The 13,617-nt window shown below is 36.1% G+C and overlaps 1 protein-coding gene across 4 annotated transcripts in view; it reads right to left on the bottom strand.

Annotated features, from left to right (window-relative positions):
• The window catches only part of CCSER1 (coiled-coil serine rich protein 1), a 1,475,382-nt gene that overhangs the window by 1,125,246 nt on the left and 336,519 nt on the right, over nt 1–13,617 (bottom strand). For all 4 annotated transcript variants that reach the window (XM_058432918.1, XM_058432913.1, XM_032139358.2 and 1 more), the window contains one exon: nt 13,131–13,251. In XM_058432918.1, coding sequence (XP_058288901.1) covers nt 13,131–13,251 — 121 coding nt within the window. The remainder of the gene's footprint in view (nt 1–13,130; nt 13,252–13,617) is intronic.

Consider the following 13,617-nt stretch of genomic DNA (forward strand, 5'->3'; position numbering starts at 1 on the left):
CATGAAAATGGCCATACTGCCCAAGGTAATTTATAGATTCAATGCCACCCCCATCAAACTACCAGTGACTTTCTTCACAGAATTGGAAAAAACTAATTTGTTGTTGTTGCTTTTGTTTTTTTTGAGACGGAGTGTCACTCTGTCGCCCAGGCTGGAGTGCAGTGGCACGATCTCCACTCACTGCAAGCTCCACCTCCCGGGTTCACACCATTCTCCTGCCTCAGCCTCCCGAGTAGCTGGGACTACAGGCGCCCACCACCATGCCCGGCTAATTATTTATACTGTTAGTAGAGACGGGTTTCACCATGTTAGCCAGGATCATCTCGATCTCCTGACCTTGTAATCCGACCGCCTTGGCCTCCCAGAGTGCTGGGATTACAGGAGTGAGCCACCGCGCCTGGGCTGAAAAAACTACTTTAAAGTTCATAGGGAACCAAAAAAGATCTCACATTGCCAAGTCAATCCTAAGCCAAAAGAACAAAGCTGGAAGCATCATGCTACCTGACTTCAAACTATACTATAAGGCTACAGTAACCAAAACAGCATGGTATTGGTACCAAAACAGGGATATAGACCAGTGGAATAGAACAGAGCCCTCAGAAATAATGCCGCATGTCTACAGCTATCTGATCTTTGACAAACCTGACAAAAACAAGCAATGGGGAAAGGATTCCCTATTTAATAAATGGTTCTGGGAAAACTGCCTCGCCATATGGAGAAAGCAAAACTGGATCTCTTTCTTACACCTTATACAAAAATTAATTCAAGATGGATTAAAGACTTACATGTTAGACCTAACACCATAAAAACCCTAGAAGAAAACCTAGGCAATACCATTCAGGACATAGGCATGGGCAAGGGCTTCATGTCTAAAACACCAAAAGCAATGGCAACAAAAGCCAATATTGACAAATGTGATCTAATTAAACTAAAGAGTTTCTGCACAGCAAAAGAAACCACCATCACAGTGAACAGGCAACCTACAGAATGGGAGAAAATTTTTGCAACCTACTTATCCGACAAAGGGCTAATATCCAGAATCTACAATGAACTCAAACAAATTTACAAGAAAAAAACAACCCCATCAAAAAGTGGGCAAACGATATGAACAGACACTTCTCAAAAGAAGACATTGATACAGCCAAAAAACACATGAAAAAATGCTCATCATCACTGGCCATAAGAGAAATGCAAATCAAAACCACAATGATATGCCATCTCCCACCAGTTAGAATGGTGATCATTAAAAGGTCAGGAAACAACAGGTGCTGGAAAGGATGTGCAGAAATAGGAATACTTTTACGCTGTTGGTGGGACTGTAAACTAGATCAACCATTGTGGAAGTTGGTGTGGCGATTCCTCAGGGATCTAGAACTAGAAATACCATTTGACCCAGCCATCCCATTACTGGGTATATACCCAAAGGATTATAAATCATGCTACTATAAAGACACATGCACATGTATGTTTATTGCGGCACTATTCACAATAGCAAAGACTTGGAACCAACCCAAATGTCCAACAAGGATAGCCTGGATTAAGAAAATGTGGCACATATACACCATGGAATACTATGCAGCCATAAAAAATGATGAGTTCATGTCCTTTGTAGGGACATGGATGAAGCTGAAAACTATCGTTCTCAGTAAACTATCGCGAGGACAAAAAAACAAACACCACATGTTCTCACTCATAGGTGGGAATTGAACAATGAGAACACATGGACACAGGAAGGGGAACATCACACACTGGGGACTGTTGTGGGGTGCTGGGAGGGGCGAGGGATAGCATTAGGAGATATATCTAATGTTAAATGACGAGTTAATGGGTGCAGCACACCAACATAGCACATGTATATATGTAACAAACCTGCACATTGTGCACATGTACCCTAAAACTTAAAGTATAAAAAAACAAAAAAAAAGAAATAGCTAGTAAAATGAATAATGACACTAGTGACACTAAGTAGAACAGAAACATGAAAAAAAGTTTTCCTGCTGGCTCATTTGAGAGAAAAACATACACATAAATGAAGAGGTACTGATTGTGATAATCATCAGTGAAGAATTTTGTTACTTATATTCTTCTTTTATATTATGTTGATTTATAAATGCTAATCATCTTAATCATTATTGGCTTATAATGACATTCATATTTTTTAGATTATAAAAGACTACAAAAAGAACTGCATATGAAAAAAAAGAATGATTTCACAGTGTGTCAGATTCTAAATTTAGTAATTAAAGTAATTTAAAAGAAAGTACAGGCCCGGCGTGGTGGCTCATGCCTGTAATCCCGGCACTTTGGGAGGCTGAGGCAGGCAGATCATAAGGTCAGAAGTTCAAGACCAGCCTGAGGAACATGGTGAAACCTCGTCTATACTAAAAATACAAAAATTAGCCAAATGTGGTGGCATGTGCCTATCCTCCCAGCTACTCAGTAGGCTGAGGCAGGAGAATTGCTTGAACCTGGGAGGTGGAGGTTGCAGTGAGCCGAGATTGCGCCACTGCACTCCAGCCTAGGAGACACATCAAGACTCCATCTCCAAAAAAAATTTAAAAAAAAGAAAGAAAGAAAGTACAATTTATTCTTTTTTTAAATTGTCATCTTAGACAAGTTAATCTCCATGTGCCTTTGTTGTCTGACCTGTAGCTTCCAGATAATAACAACATATAATCTTGTTGGGAAGATTAAAGGAATACATGTTTGCAAAGCTTAGATTACAGCATGGCGCCTAATATTAACTACATTTAAGTGTTACTGAATAAACAAATCTATTATTTTAAAGAATAGATTTAAACCATAGTTTACAACCCTAGTTTATAAATTCAACACGTAATTATGCTTACAATGTGAAATTTCATCCTACACACACAATATTTCAAAAAGAAAATGATAGAAACACCTGTCCTCAAAAAATACCTGTCTTTAATATCTAGTGAGAGATAGTGAAGAATATAGGCAATTGTAATTCTGTCTAATAAGTACTCTAATAGAGGTGTTCAAATATTATAGAAACACAAAGGAATCAATCTGTCTACAAGTACTTTGATTTTTCCATCAATCAGGGGAACCCTTTAACTCAAAGAATTAAAAACATTAATGAAAGTTTATTTTAGATACCCCTATAAAACAAAGAAGTAAGGTATGCTACTTCACATTTTACAACAGGCATTCCCAGACTTTTGCTCATTAGAATTTCACTGTGTTGCTAATGTATGTTTCACAGTTAAGAGAATTAGCATGCAGCAACACATAGCACTTTTCCCGGGCTGGCAATCAGGTTTCTAGACTTCAAGTTTTCAGATCTTTCTTTTCAATACTGGTGACAAAATTGCTGTTTCAATTCCCTGTGATATTTTCAATATTAATTATTCAAATATTAAAATATTAACAGTAAATATCCTCTATTCAAATCTAATTTTTAAAAATTCGATAATGTTGGACAACTATCATGGTTGGGTCTACCTTCTAAATAAAAGAAAATGTGTTTTACCTCAAAAGTAAATAAAAATTAACCAATCCTCAGGTATTCTTTGAGTACCTACTAGTTATTGCTATTCTAAATAAAATAGAAGATAAAAAAACAAACCAGGAAACATTTGTTGTAAAAGGGCTTAATCTACCAGAGGAAAAAGATAATACTTTTTTTTTAAAAATGGGCAAATAATCACATATTGTGAGTAGGCAAATTTGAGGAAATATCTAAAAGCATAAATGCCGTAGAACATTATGTATTCTTAGAGATCCAATCCTTTATTCTTATGCCCAACTTCCTCATTCAAGAGATATTAAATCTGGTAATTTTTATTGTGTTTCTTCTTGGTGCCCAGCATGATTCTACCTGCTTTACTTTGAAAATTGAATACTTCCACAATGACGTTACAAAACAGGTGCTATTGTCTTTATTATATATTTAAGAATACTTGACTTCAATAACAGTAGTACCCGCTCCTTGCTCCATGTCATCTAACTGCCAAATAGAGATGAGATGTTTCAGATTTCAAAGTTTTTGCTTTTTCTGCTAGTCAGTCTCCCCTGGAAGGGGAAAAGTAGAAAATCAATAGAAGACTTATACTAAAACCTAAATTATAGAATACATTCAAATAAAATATCTTATATATTTGCAAATTGATTTTTTCATGGGATGAGGTTAGCAGGGGGAATTCAAAGTTGGCACCATGCCTTTTCTGCGTACATAAGAGCTACTTTCACAACAATGGTGATGTACCTGCAATCTTTTTCAGTGATCTGACAAATCTGTATTTATAGTACTCTATAAAAGTACAATGATAACTGTACTGCACTGGTGAGCTGAAACACTTCAGTCATATTATCAGGTTGTCCCAACTTATCTGAAAAATAGCATTTGTGTGCTCAGTGTACAAAGAAAGGTTGTCAAACTAGATGCAAACGTTACAATGGGATTTCTTGCCTTGACAGGGTAACTGCACAAGGGACCAAATATTATGACTCACTAAGGAGCAATAAACAGCAGAGAGATAAAATAACAACACTGTCAATCAAGGGCAGCAGTTTCTCTGGGAATTTTTAAACATTCTTATTTTTCACATTAAAATCTACTGATTCTTGACGTTTGAAAACCTTCTTTAGTTTTTTTTTTTAATATATATAAACCAGCGACTAATGAGCTCATATCTTTCCAAAAGTTGAATAGAGATGATAAAAAAAATACAGAAGGTTGATGGCAATCAGTCCTTTCACAAGGTACCAGTGATACAGCATAGTTGACAAAACATCTAGCCAGCTGCCTTTCCACCAAGGCCTGGCAGTCAGAAAGAAAGGTAAATGCCCCCACTGACCCTCTAAGCTCTGTCCACCACCACCAGTGATTGACTGTTCCTCCACAGCCCATGGGTTGTGCGTTATGTGGTCCTCCAGAGGGGAGGACCTAGGGCCATTTGAGCAGCGATTTCTGGACAGAGTGAGTGGTGAAGGCATAGTCTCCTAGTGGTGGGAGCCCTTGGCTTTCCAGAAATGCATCTTATGTAAGGGGGAGCAGCTGGAGAAGGGATGTGACACAGTTCTCTCACATGCAGGGCCTAAGGCAAGAATCCTGAGTGCCCAGATCTAAAGGCAATGGTACAAAGGGATAAATCCAGGTTATGTGAGCCCTGAAGTTTATGAAATCTGGAGGGATCTCAAAACACACACACACACACACACACACACACACACACACACGAGAAAAGAAGGAAAAATTTCCAGGATCGCTTCTAGGGCTTTATGTGGGGCCCATTGTAAAGCTGATCCCTGAAGATTAAACTTTCTCAGTGGTACAGCTAATGTATTCCTGCTACCAGGGTGAAAGGTAGGGGGTAGTGGTACTCGGTCAGAGGAGCTTTAAGGAGATTTAATTGGCTTTAGGGACTAGCAAATTGGCCCACAAGTGATCTTTTCAAAGTCTCCCTCTGGGCCAGTATTCTGTAGTTCCCTAGTCACGGGTGCATGAGAGTCCTTTGCCCCTCTTTATGGGGGTATCCTCATCCTCCAGATAATTCACAAAAACACTACAGCCTCCCTGACTAGATGGTGCTGTTTTCACAGCTGGCCAGCCATTTTTCACCCTCTAAGTTTTCTGGGCAGTCTGCTTAAGTTTCTCAGGCATGAATCCACATCTGTCCCTTGTGCTTCCAAATGCAGAGAACACATTTGAAGCACTGAATGATTCTTCTGAAAATCCACTATAGACTTGAGGTTAGAAAGTTTCTCCTCCCATCCCTAACTTCCTCCGAAAGCTGTGGAAGAGACCTATATTTAGGCAAAGGCTTTCACCATGGAAATCTTACCTCCTCACTGATCTCCTCAGGTGCTGTTTCGACCCTTGAATTGACCAAAATCATGAAACACTAGCCGTTTCTTTTGAATGCCTGCATGAGGAAGAAGTCTGTTTCCTAATCATAGTATTATCCTGATATTTATCCTAGCCATGCCTCAGTATTGAATTTTTTAAATGGAAGAATTTGAAGGCACCAAGTGATGGAGGGTAAATGAAGGAAAATTGTTAGTGAAGAATCATAAGAATTTACATAAGAACCTAAGTGGAATTTACTTATATTGTGGACATTTTCAGTGAGAACCAATGACAATGATTCAGACAGGAATTTTATGCAAAGTGCATTTATGTGTGTGTGTGTGTGTGCATGTTACACTTATAGTTCAATTGATATAATACTCAACATAAATTAAAAGAACATCATGACTCGCCATTCATTAAACTATTACTAATTCAAGATAACATGTTAGGATTTTCACAATATTATATATTTAACATAATTACAATTAGTAATAAAGATAATGTCTCATTTTCATCCTTATTGCAAATACTTAGCAATGTATTGTAAGTTATTAGTTTAATAACTATATTTAACTTGCCAAGGTTCATAAATAGATATTGACACAGTTCTCTTTTCACATTTCTCCATCCCCAGTGCCAGCACCCTAGTCCAAGCTACTATCAGCAATCACCTAAATGTTCTCACTGTAGCCACTCAATCTGTCCTCCATTTACTAATGTGCTGATAAATATTTAACTAGCTCTCCAGGGGAGGAGGAAAGTCCTCATTTGTAGAATTTCCCAATGCTATGATGTAAATACACCCACCATGGCTGATTTCAAACTTTCGGTGTGAAATCACTGAATCTAGAGCTGGGGAGAACTGCTATCAAATTGGCTCTCCCAAGTCGGCTCCATTTCACCATTACCCCAACCACACCTAACTCGTTCTCTATAACAAACAAAGAGAAAGTTTTCAAAAGGCAAATCTGACCATGTTGCTTGGCCCTGCTAACATGATTTGGCTTCCTTTTCCTCCCACAAGCCTTCCTTCAATTTCTCCACACTCCCACCCATCACAGAACACTTTAAGAAGCTATTTTGTTTTTTCAGTTAGTTAATTAATATCCTGTGGATTTTAGCTCAAGAGTCACTTCCTCAGGGTCGTTTTACCTGACCTCCTTGGCTATGGTACAACCTCTTACTACAGCCCTTATAATGAGATACACCTCTACATTATAGCCACAGCTACACTTTTGCATTTTTTTTTTTTTTTTCTTGAGACGGAATCTTGCTCTGTCACCAGGCTGGAGTGCAGTGGCGCAATCTCGGCTCACTGCAACCTCCACCTCCCGGGTTCAAGTGATTCTTCTGCCTCAGCCTCTCGAGTAGCTGGAACTACAGGCGTGCACCACCATGCCCAGCTAATTTTTGTATTTTTAGTATAGAAGGGATTTCACCTGCTTTTCAACACAAAATTCCTAGCACTATGCAGAGTGCCAAAAACAAAGCAGACATGAAGAGTTACCTATTTTTGATAAATTAACAAATAAATATCTGCCTAAAAGCATAAATAAATATGTTCCCCTGAAGATTGTTAAGGAAAATTGGAGATCAGCTAGTAATATTATTCTTTGATGTGTCTCCAACATAACTACAGAGTTTGTGTAACAACTTTAGAGAGACTAAAGAGGTGACCTTAGAGACAGTATTTAACTGTTCCAAATCTAACATATACTATTCATTCAGATAAATAAACAAAAAGAGCTGACAGAACTTTAAGCCTGTGTGTTAAGTACCCTCTAAGAATAAAATAGGTTAGTGTTAGCAATTCTTTAAAAATAAGACTTTTGTACTGTACTAAATGATAACATCTGTTACCTTTCAGAAGGAGCTTACAGAACCTACTTCATGACAAGAAACTGAAGCATTACAAAGAGGTATTGAAACTTGGAGTGAATGACAATTTGTTTAAGTAATGCTTCATCTGTGCAAGGGTAAACAATCGAATCTATTCCTAAGGTTAGATTTATTTATATAAAATAATATAAAAATGTGGAAATGGACAAAGATGTAATAGAATAATTTTTCTTTTACCTCTGCATTTCTAACTTTACAATGGCCATAAAAATCCCTTTATTCAGACATCGAGCTATGGTATGTACAGAATATTTGCATTTCAACAAGCATATTTCTAACAAAGTATTAATACAAAATATAATCCAAAGCCAATCATGGTCATTCTTTCATTCTCTTCAGAGTTTGAGTTCTATGTACATTTCATGAAATGCTCATTTACATAGAACTGACTTTAGAAATGTAGAGTTTTGAGGAACATGCTGAGTGTAGCTGGATATTTGGGTATACTTTTAACAGTAGGATTTTTATAAATTTATAATTCCCCTCTATGTGTCCATGTGTGCCCATTATTTAGCTCCCAATTATTAAGCATGGATATGTGGTATTTGATTTTCTGAGTTATTTCACTTAGGATAATGACCTCCAGCTCCATCCATGTTGCTGAAAACACATGATTTCACTCTTTTTTATGGTGTATATATACCACATTTTCTTTATCCAACCATCTGTTGAGGGGCACTTAGGTTGATTTCATGACTCGACTACTGTGAACAGTCACTCTCAAAGCTTTGACCCCAACATTCTATGCTTATGATTAAATATTTGAAAATTGTACACTTTTTTTGATTACATAGATTATTCTATTTTTTAGGAAGTTTATCCTTTCCATGGTATTCTGAGTTACATATCAAACTAAACTCAGAAGTGAAGTAAAAGGCCGGGCGTGGTGGCTCACGCTTGTAATCCCAGCACTTTGGGAGGCCGAGGCGGGCGGATCACGAGGTCAGGAGATCGAGACCACGGTGAAACCCCGTCTCTACTAAAAATACAAAAAATTAGCCGGGCGTGGTGGCGGGCGCCTGTAGTCCCAGCTACTCCGGAGGCTGAGGCAGAAGAATGGCGTGAACCCAGGAGGCAGAGCTTGCAGTGAGCTGAGATTGCGCCACTGCACTCCAGCCTGGGCGACAGAGCGAGACTCCATCTCGAAAAAAAAAAAAAAAAAAAGAAGTGAAGTAAAATCTCCACCTTTGTTTTCTGAATTAAGACGAATTTTAGATATTGCAAGAAGTGGAAAGCTCTGGTCCTCCCCCACTGTAATGAGCAATGTAGCTTTCCTTCTTAACGATTTGATAGTTTCTGTCACTTGCTATGCTGAAAAATTTATACTTCATACCTAGTAGGAGTTCCTATTCTTGTTTCTCTTTATCAAATGTCTAAAAACTAATAAATACATGAGAATATTTAATAACAAATTGTCAAAATATTTATCATCAGAATATAACTAAACATTGGTTAGATAATACAAATATCTCAGTCATAAAATGTTTCTTACCTTCTAAAGTGATGTAATTATATATTACATATTCTTTCTTATGTACAATCTTACATATTCTGCGATGACTATTTCAGTTATTCTTAGCAATAAATTTACTGGGTTCCAAATCAGATGACTCTATGAATCCTATATTTCAAAGACTCGATGATTTATGAATTTATATGTGAAGACTGTAAAATTCAAGGGGAAAATTTACTTAAAGAAGTAATTCCATCCAAAATTAAAAAGAAATATTTGTTATCCAAAGACAATGTCTCAACTTTCAGCATTAGTATTATATTGGTGGGTGATTATTTTATGTCTACTATTTTTTTTTTTTTTTTTTGAGATGGCCTTTTGTCTTGTCACCCAGACTGGAGTGCAGTGACACAATCTCAGCTCACTGCAACCTCTGCCTCCCAGGTTCAAGTGGTTCTCCTGCCTCAGCCTCGCAAGTAGCTGGGATTACAGGTGCCTGCCACCATGCCTGGCTAAATTTTTGTATTTTTAGTAGAGACAGGATTTCACCATGTTAGCCAGGCTGGTCTCAAACTCCTGACCTCAAGTGATCCGCCCGCCTCGGCCTCCCAAAGTGTGGGATTACAGGTGTGAGTCACCACGCCCGGCCCTATCTAGTATTTTTTTTCTTATGAGAAATCCAAAATACACAAAACTGGTATCATAAGGGTTTAGTAACACCATTTATAAACAGTTGATGTGGCTATTTAACAAATATATTTGTTGCAAAAAACTTACAAAATTTATATGTTCTTGCCTCTCTATTATGTTTTAGGCATTGCATTATGAGGTAAAGTATCTCCCATATTAAAAAGAAACAAATAAACTAAGGTTAAGAAGGCTTATTTATTATTTCTTTTAGAGACAGAGTCCTGCTTTGTCACCCAAGCTGGAGTAAGGCAGTGGCATGGTCCTAGCTCTCTGCAGCCTCAAAATCCTGGGTTCAAATGATCCCTTCCCCTCAGCCTTGTGAGTATCTGGGACTATAGCTGCAAGCCACAGTGCCCAGGGGTTAAGAAAATCGGTGCGGGTGGGGGGAAAGAATCTGCCCAATGCCTGGATTCCTAACCACTGAGTTATACTGCCTCTCAATAGCACACCCAGAACAAATAACATAAAATAAAATTAAGTAAGTAAAAAATCATTTAAAATAAGAAATAAAGATAGATGCATTATATTTTAGTATTTCAATGTTTATGATTTAAATATAATAAAGAATTCTGACTTTTAAAATTAATGGTGATAATAATATTATTACCAATATGGAACATTCATTATTTTGACACCTCATCTATCTCTGCCTTCTTTTATCAATATCACCAATATGTCAATTGTGGAATCACCTTTCCCCTCTAAATTTCATTCTGTGTTCCAGGGCTTGTCATGCAACATCAATAAATTATCTAGTCAATCGCCACCAAATACTTTTGGATATAGTGATTGTATCAGAATTGCCATGTCAAACAAGCCAAGCTAGTCAAAGCCAATCCAAAGACACTCAAATCTGGGTTTGTTTTTTTTTTTTTTTTTGCTTTGATTAAAAAAAATGAGAAATTATCTCCTTCCACTGGATTTGTGGAGAAAATGAAAATCAATCCCAGTTGCTGCTGAAGGCAGCAATATCACCACTAGAGGAACCTCCCAGAAAATGAAAAGCCCAGACAGAAAAGTCAAGCAAAAAAGATGTAGATAGAGAGAATGACCCTTGATGACATCATTTGAGAACCAAAACTGTACTTGAAGAAATTGCTACCTTTGTACTTTATAAATTATACAAGCGAATAACCACCAGCACTCTTGATTCTTTTTTCTGAAAGCAGTTAGCATTTGGCTTCTGTCACTGGCAAACAAGAGTTTTGAATTAATCACTGTCTTTGCATTTATACTGTGTTCTTGCCACATGTTCACACCTTTTAATTCTCAAAATAATAGTGAGGTATGTAGGACATAAACAATTTCCATTTGATAGATGGCATCATTAAGATCACAACTGAAGATATATTTTAGGAAATATTTAAAATATGGGATATATATACCTTCCAGGTCTGCTGAAATAAGAAAATATAATGGAGACATTAATCAAGTAATTGATAACTGATTTAATATGAGATGTGAGGAAGAAAACATACCAAGAGTTTAAGAAAAGAAAAATGATGGTAGCTTTACTTAAATATGGAACAACTTGAGAATTTAAGGAGAACTTAGATGAGATTATTAATTTGTTTTCAGGCATATTTACAACAGACTGAAGATCCCAAACCTGAAAATCCAAATGTTCTAAAATCTGAAACTTTTTGAGTGTTAACTTGACAATCAAAGAAAATGCTCCTGTTCCATTTCAAATTTCATATTTTTGGATTTGGGATGCTCAACTAATATAATACAAATATTGCAAAATCTGAAAAAATCTGAAATCTGAAACACTAAGCACTTCTGCTCCCAAGCATTTTGAATAAGGGACATTTAACCTGCATGGCACTTCGGTAGGATGCCTAGTTAGACAAGTCTGATGAACAACTATAAGTATTAGACTTGCATTCAGAAGAGCCATCATGAAAAGAATATATAACCATAAGTCACCCATAATGTTGACAGCTGAAGCTATGGAATGGGCAACATAACTAGAACTTTATGGATTATTAGATTTCAGGTCCTTTCTCAAAATATCATTTCACATAATACTAACAATGAGAGTGGTGATATCACCCTAATTAAAAGATAAGGAAGTGTGTGTGTGTATGTATGTGTGTGTGTGTTTTGCAGGAAAACGCATTTAAGCTTTCTAATATAATTCAATTGGCAAACATGATGCAATTATCTATTAGACAAAAATGGCTTTTGGAACTTAAAAATTAAGACTATATGAAGAGCAGTTAAATTATCTCACTTTTAGATTGTATTAAAACTGAATTAAAATCATTATTTTCTAAATTGGTCAGTGTTTCTTCTCTCTATAATGAGAATATTAATACTGAATATCTTCATGCAATCAAATATATACATTGCCCTATTCACAAACAGTATCAAGCACAATTATGCTTTAAGAGCTTATTATCCAGTAAAAAGACATACACGAAGCAAATAACTATAACACAGTGTAATCCAATGGAGAAAAATGGTAGGTACATCAAGATATATCTTCCGCCTTACTCCTATGGTGGTCAGCCCAAAATCCTTGGCAGCACCTTATATCACCTAATCGCTAACCTGAAACCTTAAAGGAGGCATGATACTATTTCTCACTGAAAAATATTCAGCAGGTTTTTTCCTTTTCATGTATTTAATATATAAGCAGAAATAATCCCCATTTACTTAATATTTGACATCTACATAAGCTTACATTTGTCGTCATGAACTTAAGCCTCTTTGGTCATTATAGAGTACAAGTTTATCATTTATATAATAGAAGATCAAATTTTAATTTAAATTAAAGCTTGAACTGTTTAAATGGAAAAAATATGAAAACACTAAAATAGGATAAAGTTTAAATTTGTTCTAATTTAGTAAAAATATTTTAAAATAATAACTTACATTCCTTATAAAAATGCAAACCAACTTTAAAAACTTTATATTAAAAACTGATTTCATTTTATATCATTAAAGCCTACAGCTTATATAGTAAGCAATCCAAGAACAGTGTACCTACAATCACAGAGTAGGGAAATAAAGTACATCAGCCTTGCCCATGTCCTTAAGATAAGGTAACAAAATGAAACTTGAATGACACATGGTTCAAAGACATGAAGTTAGGAGACACAGAAGTTATTCATTAAGACAATATAGAATAGATTATTTTTTAATGCACAAAATTTATTTCTTCTTTCTTTATACTAATATTAACACATTTATTATAAATCACATTTTCTTATCAGTTATCTAATTGATTTTACGAGGCCTTGAAAAATTTAATGAACAACTCACTGTTTGGAAGGCTCAGGAAATTTTGGTTCTTCTCTTTTCTTCATTTCTATCATTGGTTCCATAGGAGTAAGAACTACTGCAGCACATGAGACGACAGAGTGATACGAGTCCTCCCGGCAAACTGTTTGTTCAAAAAAACCGAGGAATTTTAAATGTCAAAATTATTTATGAACTAGTCTCACTTCTCCTTTTTCCCCTTTCTATATTTAGTCTAATAAAAGATCTAATTCTACTAAAACATTAATTATTAAATTATCCTTAAATATTTTCTGCTCTAAGTCCTTTCACTCACTAGCTATATGACCTTGGGCAATTTTTCCTTTTTAAATCCCAGGGTGGAAAAGGTATTGCCAACAGTTTATAGTCCTTCTCTAAAAAAGCTTTTCATCAAAGAATGAAAAGTGCACAAGTTATACATATACAGTTAAAAGAATCTTTGCAACATGACCACACCTGCTAAGTCAGCATCAAGATCAATAAACAGTGC

The sequence above is a fragment of the Hylobates moloch genome, unplaced genomic scaffold (assembly GCF_009828535.3).
Source record: "Hylobates moloch isolate HMO894 unplaced genomic scaffold, HMol_V3 SCAFFOLD_2, whole genome shotgun sequence".
NCBI classification, from domain to species: Eukaryota; Metazoa; Chordata; class Mammalia; order Primates; family Hylobatidae; genus Hylobates; species Hylobates moloch.